Genomic DNA, 17,535 nt, shown 5'->3' on the forward strand with positions numbered 1-17,535 from the left:
ACAAAACCGGTACAACAGGATTTTTTTTTGAGTTGTCATCAACTAGCCTTTCAGTGATCATGAACATCAATTAATTAGCAAATTTTCTGAAAGTAACCAATCTCATTTTCCACTAATATTAAGAAACCTCCTGCATTTCGGAACTTGATGTCCGTATTTTTTTTCGTAAAATATGGTCAGACTGATTGCGCGCTTGAAAGTTACGATTTATAACGTAAGATGCTACGATTAATTCGTGAAGTGAGTCGTAAATCTCTGTGTACATAATAAAGAATAAACTTTTCATTAGGGGTACGTGGTAGATGGGTTCGTTGGTGAAAGCATTTTAAAAGGATTTAAAATAAATAAACATGGCTGGTATAACGATCGTCACATTTTGTCCGCCGCAAAACGCGACTAATGGTAATTTTATCACTATTTCTATTGATGTTTGGCTTGTTTAAAGAATTCATATATGACATTAGGGTGTGTGAGTTGAATTGTATTTTTTGTATGGTGTCATTTAATGTTGCTTTTATGCATTTAATATCAGTTGGTACCACCCAATAGCTAGTTATTTTTCACCAGTTGCTATATAAAAGAAAGCACCAACGGTGTATATTAAATATGTATTGTAAAAACAACTCATAACTAGTGAATGACATACACAGTGCAATATGCAAACAACTACTTTTGACAGGGTCTGGGGGTCCCACTTGTGTCATGGGGTCAAATATCATTGATTGGTCAGAGGAAAAAGTTTTGGGCCCCTAAAATTATGGGGTGGTATTCCCATTTCTCCTCATGCAGGCACAGATTCGGGATGATGTGTCTGGAGGGGCAGTCAGACCATCCCATGTTTTATGACACGGGTAAATTTTCCTATATTATCTGGCTCTTCAAAGGTGTGGTCGTTCCCATCGCCCCTACCCTTGGATCTGCGTCTAAGCAAAGACTTAGAATTCATCTCCAGGTGCAATTGGAGCGAAGGCAGGCATCTTCAGCTGCAAATAAAACTGAGGCAGATGTATTAGGCTGTGAATGAAGCCGAGGCAGATGAAGCCAAGGCAGGTGTACTCAGCTGTAAAAGAAGCCATGGTAGACATCTTCAGCTGCTAATTGAGTGCAGGCAGGCAGCTGCAAATGAAGCCAAAGCAGATATCTGCAGCAGTGAATGAAACCAAGGCAGATGTATTTGTTCAGCTGTGAATGTAACCGAGGCAGATATCTGCGGCATCCAATAGAGCAGGGACAGATACCTTCAGCAGCAAATAGAGCATTGGCAGACATCTTCAGCTGCGAATGAAGCTGAAGCAGATATATTCAGCAGTAAATAGATTAAAGGCAGCCATCTTCAGCTGCAAATAGAGTGTAGGCAGGTGATCCAGGACGATGTGTCGGAGAAGCGACTTATTGTAAAAGTGCATCTCGAATCATCACATATTTTACAGGACAGACAAATTTTCCCCACATTATTCGGCTCTTGGGAAAGACAATCACCCCCTCTGGATCGGCATTTGTGCTTGCGCCGCCTAAATCGGGCTTGGACTCTTGAACTAGAATTAAGTGTAAACTTAGGCAGTAAAAAAACAATCCATTTTGTGTATTTTTTTATCCATTTCTTTTGTATTTTGAGGCATTATTTCTGGTTTCTTTCAGGGCCGTAGTGTATTTTTTCGTATCCCCGGGGCAGACTTTTCCTTGAGAGGGGCCTTTCTTGAAAAGATTGTTATGCAAAATAAGTGTAAATTGTTTTTGGGGGTCCCCGTTCAGCTTGGGGTTCTGAAGCAGTGCCCTGGTTGCCCCAGCCTAGTTATTGCTCTAGTTTGATTTAATCGAGGTCATCTCATTCATTGATTGGCATGGAAATTAGTGCATAACTGATAGGCATTCATTTTAGCTCAAATCACATAGTCTTATCAATAGGGAGATTGTTAGTTCAGATGCCCACAAACCACAGTTCAGGGTGCCATTAAGACTATTTCATATTTTTATAAAGGGGGGTTGATGATGTAAGCATCATGCAAACCCTCTCCCCCTCCCTTTGCCATCTAAAGTCAGCAAATCTGAAACTCCCCCCCCCCCCCCCATCGATGCTGATGTAATACTTGAATGACCCCTTATTATTACTAATGAACTTCTAAAGGTAACATCACCTTCAGACGATAGCAAAAAAAAAAAAGAAATAGCATCCCAGAAGCTGAAGGAATAATAATAGAAGGCAGAAGAAGGAAAAAACGCCAACAAGCGTGATTGTGGCTTGGTATTCCTGTTCAAGCTTGTGATTTAAACAGAATTTTTTTCTAACCATTGAAACAGGGTCACATAAAGCTTGGCTGGTTTTTTCATAACCAATTGACAATTGTCCTAATAACTGACCAATACCTATGCTATATGCAAAATGTTCATGGAAATTCGGTTTGGAATTTTTTGTTTACATGTATTGCAATACATATTTGTTATTACATATTTACAGTAATTTCTTATCTGTATTAGAGGATTGAATATATTTTTTTCTTTTATCAGAGAGTACAAAACTCAAAAACCTTTTCGAAGACTTGGGTAAACCAACACTTCGTGGAATTCGCAAGTGTCCGAGGTGTGGTGCCTACAATGGTACCAGAGGAATCAGCTGCAAAAACAAATCCTGCAACCTTGTTTTCAGACAGAGTAAGAAAAAACAACCTGGCAGCCTGGAAGCTGTCAAAATCGTCATGGAACCCGATTCACAGGTGTATTCAGTTAAAATACGTGATCGGGGCCGCGATTATCGTGGATTTGTCCAGTTACCATTGATAGAAGGCCTAGATCCATTGGAAGAGGGATCGAGCTCTGAGATTGTGTCATTAATTCAACTTACGTCACAGTGTTTCATTGATTCATGTCCGAGGTCCAAACAGGATTTCACAGAGAAAAAGCCGGTTGATTCGGGCGGATGTAAACATATAAACTCTGCTATATTGTCTATGGACAGAGCCACTCCCCTCAACCTGAGTGAAACGGTTATAGATTCCTTGCCAATTGAAGTGGAAACAAAGAATGAGTTGTCTCTGTTGCTATCTGATACTTCTAGCCCTCTCGTACAGCGAATTTCGAAAAATTCCATGGTGGTGAGATGCAGCAAAGCAAATGAAAAGTATCCTCTGACATATGTTCACACTTACTTCTACAATTTGAACTCAACTACTGAAGCTCTGGTAGCTTGTGAATGTGAGATGACTGAGGTATGTTTGCATTATGTTCATAAATTATGTTCTGTTGCATAGTTATTAAAGTAGAATAAAAAATAACTTTCTAAACGGACACCCTGTGCTCTAAACCCTAATTGTAAAGTTGTTGCCCTGTCTCCTGAGGCCAAAAAACAAAAATAGAAGTTTTTTTTGTTGACAGGAGCGACAGAGGGTAACACCTTTGTAATTGGGTTCTTGAGCACAGGGTGTCCATGTAAAAAGTCAACATTTTTATTTCAATAACTATACAAAACCCCTCGAAACATAAATGATATATCTGAGTACTACGCATTATTTAGATATTTTTTGGTAATTGGAAGTATGCCTCTAGGATCAACGATTCGCCTGCAAAATTTGGCAAGGAGAATTGATCCTTTGAAATAAAATGCTTTTATGAAGACGAGATATCTTGTCAATGCCTCTTAAAAGGTTAAGTCGTGTTCTCAAGCTGTGAACTGGGGTGCAGCCAACCGTTGTCAGGGGCCAGCGCCGTGATGAACCTTCTCTGGGCACCTGGAAAGGGGAACAAAAGAAAAAATTTCTCAGAAGAGGAGAGGTTTGCCCCCTCCTTCCCTTTATTTTTTTTTTTATTTTTTTTTTTATATGATTTGTTTTGGAATAGAGTCTCTCTTGCAGATTATTTCAAACAAAGAAACTCAAGTTCAAAGAAACTCCAGTTCCAAGAATTAAGCAAAATAAGTTTGTTTTTTTTGGGGTTCTCCAATTGGTTCAGGGCCCTGGAGCATTACCCCGGATGCCCAGCCTAGTTACGGGCCTGGCAGGGGTGCCACAGAGCGGCAATCTTGACAAAGGTTTTTCCAATAGATTCTTCGTTAAACTGCTCTGGGGAGCTACAAATAAAAGCTGTGATTATGGAAAGAGGTGCCGCTAGTGGAAAAGGTTTTAGAACCCCTGGGTCGACACATGCAGTATAGATGTATTAGGATAGGTCTGAAAACTTTTGAGAAATATGTTTGACCTTTTGCTCATTTTCAATAATTCCTCTATCTTTTATTTTTAAACGAAGGTTATGAAGCCTGCTTGGAGATTCCAACAAAGCTGCATACATTTCCATGCTTGCGTATGTGCCTTTCTGAGTGACAATAAGCTGAAAGAAGAGTTCCGAAATTTCATTGATATCGACAGGAGCCTTTCAGGTAGTTTTTCAAGTTTAATAACTATATTTAATTCTGTATGTCTTTAAATGTAAGCCAGTTGTCTTCAACTTTTCAGGCATTGTTAGCAGGGACAGCTCTTGGGCTGCATGACCACATGGGTCTGAGCACAAGAGCTGTTCCTGTATCTGAGACATAGGTCTCACCACCAAATCTGAGATGAAAAAAAAATGATTAACCACAAAAAAATTAGGGTTAATTATTTCTGTCTGCAATAATAGGGGGCCAAATCTAAGATTTAAGGGGGGGAGGAAAAGAAATTTAAAAAAAATAAACTTTTTTGTTAAGAATTGTGGAGATGGAGACAAATTGTGAGGTAGGGTGGGCAGGAGAAGGTGCCAAAAATAGATTGCAATGATAGAGATTTTGTCTCGAGCCTCCTATGATTGCATACCTCGTTGAACAATTCCAATGAAATCCCATGAGCCACGAAGTCATGCTTATGCTACTAGATGCAATGTTATTGACATTAAGATTTATTTCCTATTAATTTTTTAATGTACAGTGAAACCTGTATGAAATGGAATGTCAAGACACAGAAATAATGTTTCGTATTGGACTAGTTTCCGTTTTATAAAGGTGTGCATTACAGTACTAATCATCAATGGGACAATTTCTTGATTCTGTTCAAGGCAGGTTTCTGTATCACTATTTTGTCCATCTATATGAAAATTGTGAAGACAAAAGTATCAAATGATGCAATACATATCGTCCCTCTTCATGCTAGAAGCATGAATGGAATGTGCAGATTTATTTTTTTTATCAACTGGTTTGGATACCTTATTTTGGTATCTAAGTTTTGCCTGAAACCTGAATGTGTATCCCTATTGAAACACATGTTACAAAACATTTTAGGTTAGTATAACATACATAAAGTAAAATGGGTAGAGTGTAAACTTTCAAATGCTATTTCCCACATTCTTTTTTTCCAAAGACATTGCACATCTGTGCTTCTAGAATGAGCGGGACAATATTGTCATGTGCATAGTTTTTAAAAATAGTAGGTTTTCTGTTTTTTTACTCTGTATGGGCTGTAGGCTTCCTTTTATGATATAAGTTGAATGATATGCTGGAACTCTGGATATCTTGGAGCATATTCTGATATAATTTATGCTATATTATATGTATTAGCCTATAACCTTTATCTATCTTCAAAGATTTCAGCTCATTATCCGATATACAAAATGATGATTTGGAAGAAGCTGATGATGATGTTAATGATGAGCAATCGTCAATTTCCAAACAAAGTGCTGGAAACAGCTCTAATCTTGATGAGGGAGAACCTCCAAACAAGAAGATGAATATCGATGATGCTGGAGGTTAGATTTCATTGTTGTCCATTGTTCATCAAGCGTAGACTGTGTTTTGTTTATAGTTTAGCTATTATATCATAAAACTTTTTTATCATAAAACAAATTTAATTTTTTTGTATTTTGCAAAGTTTCTGCATCATACAAAAGTGAAAAAAAAATTATATATATATGGTTGTGTGAGAGAAAATCAGCAATTCTGTTTTTCCTTCGATGCACTTTTGGTGCCATATTTCAACAAAATGCCTGTAATGTGCAAGGCATCTTCTCTGCACAATAGATATGGCTTCTTTCTCGGGCCTGCCCAATAGCCAGATATAGTTCATAACATGTGTAAGATACTGACTTCAGGCGATCGTCAGCCTATCACTAGATGCCTAGTGGTGCAGTGGCAAGATGCTCATCTTCCACCATGACGGCTACTGTCAGGTTCCACGGTTCAATTCCGGGAGAACTGGAAATTGCTGTATGTCGATATGACCAGAGTTTGTGTTCTTGAAAACGGTAGGTTTTTGGGGTTTTTTTTACTTGGTATGAGCTGTAGGCTTTCTTTTGAGATAGTTGAATGATATGCTAAAAATCTGGATATCTTTGGAGCATATTTTGATATAATTTATGTTATATTATATGTATAATAACCTTACTCTATCTTCTAAGATTTTGAGTTCATTATCCGATATACAAAACAATGATTTCAACACAATACCTGTAATGTGCAAGGCATCATCTCTGCACAATAGATATGGCTGTTTTCTCGAGCCTGCCCAATAGCCAGATACAGTTCATAACATGTATAGCAGTAGCCTATCACTTGTCTCCTGCAGGCTCTATCAATGAACTCTGGGCTCATATTTAAGTAGTCTGACAGGCAGTACCCAAGAAGACAGTTTGTTTCAGTGTCATTGACATGTGTAAATTCTTATTACCACTCAAAGCTCTTTGAGCTTTGCACCACACATGGTGCAATTTTCATAAACATTATAGTGTATTATATTTAGAAATTTTCTGAAATGATCGATTGTGTGTAAAAATTTTAAATCGAATGGAGCCAAAAAAATTTCAATCAGATACTGCTGAAAATATCAACAGTATAAGCTCTATATGCAGTTTTTGAGCTTCATGTTTTTCATATTCATTTGTACCTGGCTTGCATTGTAAACTTATTATGTTGTTCTCAGAGAACTTACCACTATATTTTACTTATGCAGCTGCTTTATGTAAGCCACGTTCTCCAATGAAGAGGAGCTTGCCTATATCCAGAAGAGCTGGTAAGAAAATAATATTGTATAATATTTTATCATGTGTATCGATTGGTAAGGGACAATGCGAGGTTATGGTGTCGCAGGGAATTTTTCTCTAATAGAGTTGTTAATAAATGGAATAGCTTACCCCCGGAGGTAGTTAATTGTAACACAATTGACACGTTTAAAAAGAAATACGATAAACATGTTGGGGTAAATCGAGAAGCTATTCATACTTAGAATAAGACAACCATAAATACATTATGGACATTGTATAATGTTTTATCATGTGTATATATTGTTTATAATTTTAGTTTTTAATTGGGTTGATGTATTTTTGAAATATATGACATCCATATTTGTTATCGGCATCTTTTTCTCAGCCAACTCGTTGGGCATTTTGCCTGTTGTGGCGTTGTATTTGTATTTATTTGTTTATGACACTTTTACCGTGAAAATATGCTACAATGTTTGACAGCACCTATTGAAAGTATGATGCAAACCTTTTTTTAGGGAAATAGCATTGACTTGCTTTATTAAATTATGGTTGCAGACACTCCCCCCCCCCCCCCCGCCTTTCCGCCTTTTTAAATAAGCTGTATTTTCTTATGGGTCCTAAATAATATCCATTCTATATTTGTGTTTTGTACTGTTAAAGTAGAAGCAACCGACTTATAAATGTTGGTTTATCCAAAGCATAATACAGTGGTCACTATGCCATGTTTGTTTTTGCCACGTTTGTTGTGTTAATTTCTAAATTTCGCTTAGGAGCATTTGCAATTGCTTTAATTTATCGGCATGTCCATTTTTACAATTAATATACCTCACCTAGTAATCAAGAACAAGTGCTGTATTATAGTATAAATTAAGTATAATATATATAAACAAGTGTAAATATTACTGTGTTAAAGCATAGAAATGACACCAGATTAGCACTATCAAGAGTATAAAGGTAGGTAAGTGTAGAAGGTATTTGTAGCCTTGGTAGGGGCCTGAAGAATGACTCGGCCTGGAGGCTCATGATGCTCTTAAGACAGCCTTGTGAAGGACCTCTCCTTTTGTAGGAAAAGTAATGAGTATACAAGGTTTTCTCAATAGTATCCAACCATAATTTTTTGTGCACAAACCAATAAAGCTGGGAGAGGGGTTGCACATATGTAGGTGATCCAAATGTGTACAAAAAAGGGCTCCACGAGTCAAGAAATGTTGAGAACTGCTGGTCTAGTGCGTTGCGTTCACCTGGAAAGTGAAAAGACATGGGTTCGATTCCCTGCAAAGGCAGTTGAATTTTCTTTCTTTCTAAAAATTCATCTTCGAAACAGCCAGTTGTTAAAAAAAAACCCTTCGTATGTACAGCGGAGAGTGACATCATCCTTTCAAACCTTTCACAATTCACCTTTTGGTTTTTTTTTTGGACAAAAAACCAAATAAATTTTTGTGTAGTGCTAACCTCAAACTACACGTTAGGACTCTGGACTACAGGGTAGTCCAGAAGTCCTAACGTGTTTTGAAAAAAAAAAAATCTTTAAAGATAGAGATAAACATTTTACAGAATTTCAAAGGAAAGATTCTAAAGGTATTTTTTTACTTACTACAAAATTTTGACATATTCACACACCTTTAGTAGTGACACAAGGATGTCAAGCCTATATATCAGTGGTTCTCAGCCGGTGCTACGCAAAGCCCTTGGGGCTCCATGTGAACTCTGCAGCAGCTTGAGAAAAATACAAAAAAACAGTGAATTTGGAAAAAATAAGTATTTTTGAATAGTAATAATAAATCATAACTTTTATGAAGGAATAAAAAATAGGCCTACACACGGGGCTCCTCCATGGAAATTATATACCAAAAAGGGCTCAGCAAGTCAAAAAAAGGTTGAGAACCGCTGCTATATATCATCTCTTGTCATGTTGTTTTTAACATAGGGGTGTTATAAACAATGGAGGTAAGGGTGATGGAGAAATGAAAGAAACCTGAAAAAAACCAAGAAATGTTATATAAGCTTGCCATCCTCTGCCCAGGCTAATAACTAGGCTGGGGCAACCGGGACCCCAAGCTGAATGAGGGCCTCACAAGAAATGTACACTTTGCATAATTTTTTCCTTTTTAAGGGGAGAAGCCTCCCTTCTAGGAAATGTCTGCCCCGGGGCCTCGAGAAGGTACACTACCTCACTATGGTTCTACCTCACTAAAGGGGGGACCATGTAAAAAAATTTTAGTAAGTAAAAAAACAATTTGAAACCTTTTTATTTTTCAAATTCTTTAAACCGCTTGTTGCTATCTTTAACAGTTTTTTTAATTATTTTTTTTTTCAAAACGGACAAGGACGTCTGGATCACACTATCATTAATCTCAAAACAAGGATTCTTTCAGTTTCTTTTTTATGTTAGTGTTTGCTCTATTTTTTCTTACTTTTAGTAATAGAGTATCATTGTGTTATCCTTTTTTCATTAATTACGTGTAAAAATATTTGTGTTTGTTTTCACATAATTAGGTTGTATGGCAGTTGATGAGGAAAGTGCCACTTTCAGCTTCATGTCCTTCCTAGGTTGTGTCACTGAAAGGATCAACCAAACTATGCATTTTCAATTTTCTGGTAAAGTGATTTCATCTTTTATTTATTTTTTATTTTTTTCGGAATTAACTGTGAACTGTAGGTCCCTGACTAAGTAATCCTTGTACACAAAATGAGAACTGATGACAAATGAAATAGTGTGACAACCATGATCACACAAATGACTTTACCATTCACATCTAATATTTTTATTTACTCTGTCATTTGCATTGAAAACTGAGTTGTGATGGTGTTTTAAATTAGTGATTTTATTTTTCAAATTTTCTAATTTAGAATGCATTTAGTTTTTAAATTGGTTTTATCAATAGCTGACCGAACCAAAAAATATATAATTATTATTTTTCCAGGGGCCCAAAACAGTTCTTGCTTCTTTGAATGTGGTTTAAAAAATATTTTTTGATTGACCTGAGAAATATTTATAAATTGTCATTGTATGAAGCTTTTAACTTGCTATCAATACCCCATGCTTGCAAATGTATAAAAACATATGACCACCATTCTCAGACAAAATTTGTTTTTTATTTATTTCAATTATTCATTTCATAATTGTAAATTGATTTCATTTTGTGTTGTTCAGGAAAGCCGGACCCACTGGTGTTCCATATACCACAAATATTTTTTGACTGCATCCAGCAGCGAATATCTGCAACTTCTGCCAAGAGGAGACCACCGAATTCCACAACAAAATTCTACAGGGACAATGCGGTTCCACTGGGAACTTTCACCAAGTACACGTGGCATATCACAAACATCATTCATGTTAAACAGATCTTTGATACACCTGAAGTAATTAGTTTTATTTTATATTTTCTGGCATTTATTTTAATGATGTAGAATCGTTTCATGTACTTCATTTCTTGGAATAAGCACTGCATAGTTGTATTTGTGGCAGTATAAAAAAGGGCAGGAAAATATATTTGCGAGCTTGATGTAAATTGCACGTAGTTGCTTCCAGTGTATGATTTGCCTTGAAAAGAAAGTTATATGCAAGAAAAGGCTCAAGCAGATGATGGTGGTTTAATTCCTAAATGCGTAGCTTCACATATATGCAAAGGTTCTTTAAACATTCATTACTGCAGTCAATTTGAAGATAAAATTTCAGTACCGCCTTTGCGTATAAGCTGAGGTCATTTTCTTAGCATTTTATGTTTTGAATTTGCTGGTAGATATCCCAATTAACAACAATAACTCTGTTGCAGAGCATATGTGTGGCTGCGCTTTTGCAAATCTTTTTAAATGGAATTTTTTTTTTTTTTTTTTTTTTTTTTTTTACTTTGAAGTTTGCAATCCATTTCTTACTTTAGTTTGAATCACAAAGAAGTAGTTATACAGGATGAACATGATATGTTCTGGCAAATGAAGTGGGTGGAATAGGTGAGCCCAAGTGGAACATGAAGCTCCCTACCAACCCTGTCCTATTTTGAACCGTTTTTGAGTTATGATGGATAATCGATTATGGAAAAAAATGTGTCAAGACTGAAAAACCTGAATTTTTGAAGCTTCTGAGAGACCTACACACAGATTAAGCACATATACGGAATGAACAGAAAAAATCCTACTAGGTGACACCAACTTCATTGAAATATCTGGATTTAATGGTAAGCCACAAATGCTGAAAGATTGAGGAAGTTTTGAAATCGATTGTTGCCAAAAAATTTTTATCACCAGTTCTTCAAACACCCTTGTAGCTACAATTGATCAAATTTACCGAAAACTTGTTCATTGTATCAGTTTTTGAAAGAGCTTACAACAAACTTATCAGTGTTCTGGTTCAGGAGAAATCAGGAGGCGTTTTGTTTGCAATACTTCACTGAAATCAATGTTTGTCAAAGTAAATATTCAACGAAAATTTGGAATTGGCATATACAGATTTTAGTGGCAATTTGATTTTGCAAAAGAAATCCTATTGGTTGACAGTACCTCTATGTACAGGATATCTGTATTTAATTGCAAGCTTCAAGCGCTGAGAGATTGTGAAGTAAAAAATCGAATCATTGCCAAAACCTTCTAAAATTACTAATTATTTCTTCTAAAATTATCGATGAATGTAGATTTTGGTGATGTTTTATAAACAAAAAGACTAAATTTCTCCTGAACTAGATCACCAATATGGTTGATTTATTGTAGGCTCTTTTAAAAGCTGGTGCAATGGACAAGTTTTTGGTAAATTTGACTGATTGTAGCTAGAAGGGTGTTTGCAAAATTGAGATAATAAATTTTGGCAGCAATTTGATTGTGCACTTTGTTAGTCTCCTAGCGCTTGTTGCTGTCCATTAAATCCAGATATTTCAATGAAATTGGTGTAACTTTATATAATTTTTTCTGTTCTTTCCAAATATGTGTTTATTTTCCATGTAGGTATTTCAGAAACTTCACAAATTCTGGTTTTTTTAGGCTTGACACTTTTTTTCCCATAAACGATTATCTACCATAATTCAAAAACGATTTGAAATGGGACAGGGTTGGTAGGATGTTTCATGTTCCACTTGAGCTCATCTATCACCCCTTTCTTTTGGCAGAAAATATAGTGTTCACCCTGTATATTTGGAAAGTGATATTACTTCAATTTATTTTATATGCAATTTTACTTACTCTGAAAGACCCTGTATCAACAGTACAATTTCATGTAGACTTTTTAATCATTTTTCAGGCTTTCTATATGTGCCAATAATTATGAGAAAAACTGTCAAAACATTGAATGATTGAATGAATATGAAAAAAAAATTGAGCATTTAAGGGTTAATAATTTTTTGTGTGTTCCATCATACTTCTTAGAATTCATGAAAAAATATTTCATGTATGAGACCTGAAAGCTGTTGTTTGATATTTGTTTTTATTGCTTGAAGATGCATACAGTTAAATTATTGAAAATTATTTTAACATATTATTCATGTTCAAGGTTCCTCTGCAAGTTACTCGAAGTTTTGTGGAGAACCGAGATGGTACATACAGTTACTATGAACCTAACAAGAGCGACGTCAAAGAATTGTCAGAACGTTTCAAGAAAACCAATAACAAGCCTCTTATTAAGCCTTTTGAATTACAAACTTTCCTCAAAGTTGGTAAGTGTACTCTATCAATAGCGTGTGTTTTGACTTTGAGATTTTAGGCGGTTTTTTGCCATTTTTGGTAGGTGTATTTAAAAATATCCAAGTATGTTTATATTGGAGAAAAGTTTGTATATACACTGGTGAAATAAATTAAGAGAATTTGCATATTTTATCGAATTGAAAAGAACTGAACTGAATGTAAAACCACTGCTTCTAGACAAAAATGCAAATCTTGTACGTCAAATACGTAAGCGTACACGTGTGTGTAGGCGGAGCCAGTAGAGAAACAGGCTTTATAAGCACGTGTAATTTAAGACGCATTTTGTTCGCTAGCACTCCTCAGCGAATTTCTTGGTGTTATTTTGCAGCAATCGGTTAATTTCAAATTGTAACAGTAAAAATGAGTAACAACCAACGTTTAGATGATGGAATGAGGTGGCGAATTGTGGGAAGGCTAGAAGCAGGCTAATCTCAAGTCCAGATTTGTAGAGTTCAATTTAACGACCAGCATCGTGTGTAACTTATGGAAACAGTTCCAGGATACCGGATCCATCGAGAGAAAGCCTGGGCACGGTCGTCCAAGAGCCATAACGGCCAGAGAAGATCGCCATTTGTCGATTATAGCCAGGCGTAACAGGAGTGCTACAGCTTCTCAGCTCTCTCGTGACTTGTATGCAGCCACAGGAACCCGTGTATCAAGGGTGACTGTTTCCAAAAAACTTGAGAGAGGGTTGTTTGCAAGAAGACCTGCTGTTTGCGTCCCGTTCACTTCTACGGGCAGGAGAATCCATTTATCATGGTGCAGAGAGCAGAGATTGGAGTATGGATCAATGGGCGACCGTTCTCTTCACTGATGAGTCCCGGTTCAGCCTAAGCACTGATTCTCGCCGTACGTTCATATCGAGAGAACCAGGGACCCAGAATCTTGTATATGACTCTATTAGTTTTTTTGTTTCCAGCTACTTTTTTTGTGTAATAGCCTTTTTACTTATAAGAAATTTTTTACTATTTAGGAAGTTTGTCATCCAATGCTAAAGACTCCACTCCTCTGACTCTGGAATGGGTCCCAAACATTCTTCCCCGAAGCTCGATTGGAGAGCTGAGGATAATTTTTGAATATGGACATCTAAAAAATGGTAGAATTGAAATTCCTCCATGTAACCAGGTTCTGCCCAAGATTATGTGATGAGAAGATATGTGTGATAGTGAGGATTTTCTTTTCTCAAACATTTATGAGGATTTCATTCATTAATCTTGCTGTACTGGCATTTTGACTATTGTAAATAAAAACCAAGTATGTCATATACTGATAGTGGTATCTCTCAGGCTTAGTTTGTTATCAAAAGAGGCGATGAAATTTTCTCTTATTTCGTGATAGTACGTTTAACTTTGCATATAAGTATCAAGAAGAGTATGCAATGTGTCATTCATACTGTGACATTGGATTTTTTCCTCCTGAAAATATATCGAGAAGTATTTTTATGAATTTTGTATGAATATCTCAGTTAAATACATATAAGTTATATACACAGATATGTATATGTGTAGGGCCAGTGTATGAATTGTGATGATATTTTTGTTTTATATACAACTCTGCAAATTTGTCAGCCATGCAGGAATTGTGTTTTTCAGATTCAGTGAAATATCACTGGTTGAGAAGTTAATGCATTATTGATTTGTAAGTGGCTGAATAATGTCAACGTTGCACAGATTATATTGTTCATATGATGGATTCATATAGATACTGTCAATAAAAGTAGGCTTAAAAGAATGCATGTGCATTTATTTTTGTTATTATTTCATAATTTTAATGTTTAATGCATATAAACCAGAACGGGGGTCTTAAAAACCTTTTGGACACGGCAGGCTCAATTGAAACTTCCCACAAAGCCCCCAGCCACAAACTCATGTAATTTATTGACATCTTAATAGATGGGGCCAATTGGGCCTCCGAGCCCAATATTAAAGCCCAGGGACAAAAATTAATTGAAGACTTACTTTTCATCTGTTCTCAATTTTGATTAGTTATGTAAATATTTTTAACACTAATTCTAAAAAGTTTTTGATTAATTACTGATTAAATTAATTCTGAGATTAATTTTATTTGAAATCACTAATTTATTCTGTAATTATTTCAGTAATTGTGAAATTCAAAGTTCCTTTTCAATATATCTTCAAATCATTTCTATCTCAGAAAATGTAAAATTATTTCTCTCATTGAATTTATAAGTTATTTTTCACTAATTCTGAAACTATTTGTTTCAAAAATTCTAAAAGTATTTATTTTGGTGATTCTGAATTTTTATCAAATCTGGAATTATTTCTTTCATTAACTGTAGAACTATTTCTTCCATTTATTCTAGAATTATTTCTTTAATTAATTCTGCAATTAATCCTCTTTTAATGTTTTTAACCATTTTCTGAAAATGATTGCCTGGCCATAGCAAAAAGCTTAGGAGGGCCAAATGTGGCCCATGGGCTAGGCATTTGAAGACTCCTGCACTAGTACCTTGATTATTTCACCCTCGTTTGTCTGGGATTTTGTTTAGTGATATCTATTTTTTCATAAGCAATAATTTTTTCCCCTTGAGAATAAACTAAAAAAAGTTGGCAAATTTTCCTTCCCTCGGGGTGAATTACCATTGAAAAAATTTATCTTAATTTACGTCACCTGTCGAGAGGAATGCTGAAAGTCAGGGTGTTATTGTAGTCGTATGATCTAGAACACTGGTTCTTATATAAACTGAAGAGCCAAAAAAACTGGTACAGGCATGCGTATGCAAATAAAGACATATGGAACCAATCAGAGTACGGCGGTGCAGTCGGCAACGCCTATATAACACAACAAGTGTCTGACATAGTTGTTAGATCGGTTACTGCTGCTACAATGGCAGGTTATCGAGATTTAAGTGAGTTTGAACGTGGTGTTATAGTCATCTCCGAGGTAGCGATGAAATTTGGATTTTCACGTACGACCATTTCACGAGTGTACCGTGAATATCGGGAATCCGGTAAAAAATTAAATCTACGACATCGCTGCGGCCGGAAAAAGATCATGCAAGAACGGTACCAACGGACTGACGAGAATCATTAAACGTGACAGACGTGCAACCCTTCCGCAAATTGCTGCAGATTTCAATGCTGGTCCATCAATAAGTGTCAGCGTGCGAACCATTCAACGAAACATCATCGATATGGGCTTTCGGAGCCGAAGGCACACTCGTGTACCCTTGATGACTGCACGACACAAAGCTTTACGCCTCGTCTGGGCCCGACAACACCGACATTGGACTGTTGAGGACTGGAAACACGTTGCCTGGTCTGACGAGTCTCAGTTCCAATTGCTTCGAGCTGATGGACGTGTACGGGTATGGATACAACCTCATAAATCCATGGACCCTACATGTCAACAGGGGACTGTTCAAGCTCGTGGAGGCTCTGTGATGGTATAGGGCGTGTGCAGTTGGCGTGATATGGGACCCCTGATACCTCTAGATACGACTCTGACAGGTACGTAAGCATCCTGTATGATCACCTGCACCCATTCATGTCCATTGTGCATTCCGACGGACTTGGACAATTTCAGCAGGACAATGCGACACCCCACACGTCCAGAATTGCTACAAAGTGGCGCCAGGAACACTCTTCTGACTTTAGACACTTCCGCTGGCCACCAAAATCCCCAGACATGAACATTATTGAACATATCTGGGATGCCTTGCAACGTGCTGTTCAGAAGAGATCTCCACCCGCTCTTACTCCTCCGGATTTATGGACAGCCCTGCAGGATTCATGGTGTCAATTACCTCCAGCACTACTTCAGACATTAGTCGAGTCCATGCCACGTCGTGTTGCAGCACTTTTGCGTGCTCGCGGGGGCCCTACACGATATTAGGCAGGTTTACCTGTTTTTTTGGCTCTTCAGTGTATAACCTATGGGTCACAAGGTCTTCTGAGATGGGTCATTCAAATCTACTAACACTCAGGTCTCTTGCGCTATGGGTCACAGCCCAAACTTGATTTATCAGATCTTCCAAAAAAAGTCGTACAAATCTGTTTACAGCCAGGTATTCTTGAACTATCGGTCACGACCCAAACTTGGATTGTATGGGCCTCTGACATGGGGTGCATAATCCCCTTACAGTCATTGATTCTTGATCAATGACTGCATTTGGCCCATACACAAGTTTGAATATCTCAGAGGCTTCCGAAATAGGTTGTACAAATACACTTACAGCCAGGGATTCTCGAGCTATAAGTCACGACCCAAACTTGATTCGCAGGGTCTTTCGAGAAGGGTCATACGAATCCATTTACAGCCAGGGGTTCTATTTCGTAGCTACTCTACTCTATATAAGTTTGATTCTCATAGGTTTTCGAGATATGTCATGCAATGTACTTACTGCCAGGGGCTCTTGTGCTATGCCCCATGCTTAATTCGTGGGGGTCTTCGGAAGGGTTGTATGAATCTATTTACAAGCAAGGATTCTTGAGCTATACGGGTCACGACTCAAACTTGATTTGTGGGGTCTTTCGAGAAGGTTGAATGAATTCATTTGCTGCCAGGCGTTCTTGAGCATTACACCAATTTGATTCTCAGAGATTCCGAGTTGGGTCATGAAAATCCACTTACAACCAGGGTCACGATCCTAGCTTGATTCGCAGGGGCTTTTCAGATGGGTTGTACAAATACACTCTCTTTCAGTCCTGTCATAAATTCCCACTAATTTAACAAAAAACAAAGTTCCGTGGGTCGCGAAGCCAATATTCTTGTTTATTTTGGGTCGCGACTGAAAAAGGTTAAGAACCCCTGGTCTAGTCTAGACCAGTGTTTCCCAAAGTGAGCAATATGGGGGCAATGAAAGGTCCAGGGGATTGATAAGAAGCTGGAGGTATAACATAGGATCCTGTAGGTTTGCTTGAGTTGGGGGCGATGTGAACAAAAAATTCTGAAGGGGGCGGGGTGTGTGTGTGT

At 37.1% G+C, this 17,535-nt stretch overlaps 1 protein-coding gene across 1 annotated transcript; it reads left to right on the plus strand.

Moving 5' to 3' along the window:
• The first annotated feature begins 263 nt into the window (after positions 1 to 263).
• Positions 264 to 14,331, plus strand: LOC149088457 (uncharacterized protein C2orf42). The gene is made up of 9 exons (XM_089247552.1): positions 264 to 402; positions 2,506 to 3,203; positions 4,237 to 4,366; positions 5,542 to 5,703; positions 6,903 to 6,962; positions 9,430 to 9,531; positions 10,088 to 10,296; positions 12,410 to 12,572; positions 13,574 to 14,331. The coding sequence occupies exons 1-9, from the start codon at positions 351 to 353 to the stop codon at positions 13,744 to 13,746; spliced, it is 1,749 nt and encodes a 582-aa protein (XP_089103678.1). The 5' UTR covers positions 264 to 350; the 3' UTR covers positions 13,747 to 14,331.
• Positions 14,332 to 17,535: the final 3,204 nt, after the last annotated feature.

The sequence above is a fragment of the Pholcus phalangioides genome, unplaced genomic scaffold (genome assembly GCF_987345545.1).
Source record: "Pholcus phalangioides strain wild (caught in Gottingen) unplaced genomic scaffold, Ppha-v1.0 ptg000003l_1, whole genome shotgun sequence".
NCBI lineage: Eukaryota > Metazoa > Arthropoda > Arachnida > Araneae > Pholcidae > Pholcus > Pholcus phalangioides.

Bases quoted from the DNA above. Each gene is read 5' to 3' on its own strand.
- LOC149088457 (XM_089247552.1), top strand. From the start codon at position 351: ATGGCTGGTATAACGATCGTCACATTTTGTCCGCCGCAAAACGCGACT. The intron at 5,704-6,902 runs GTTAGATTTCAT...TTACTTATGCAG, and splicing joins GAATATCGATGATGCTGGAG to CTGCTTTATGTAAGCCACGT. The intron at 9,532-10,087 runs GTAAAGTGATTT...TGTGTTGTTCAG, and splicing joins TATGCATTTTCAATTTTCTG to GAAAGCCGGACCCACTGGTG.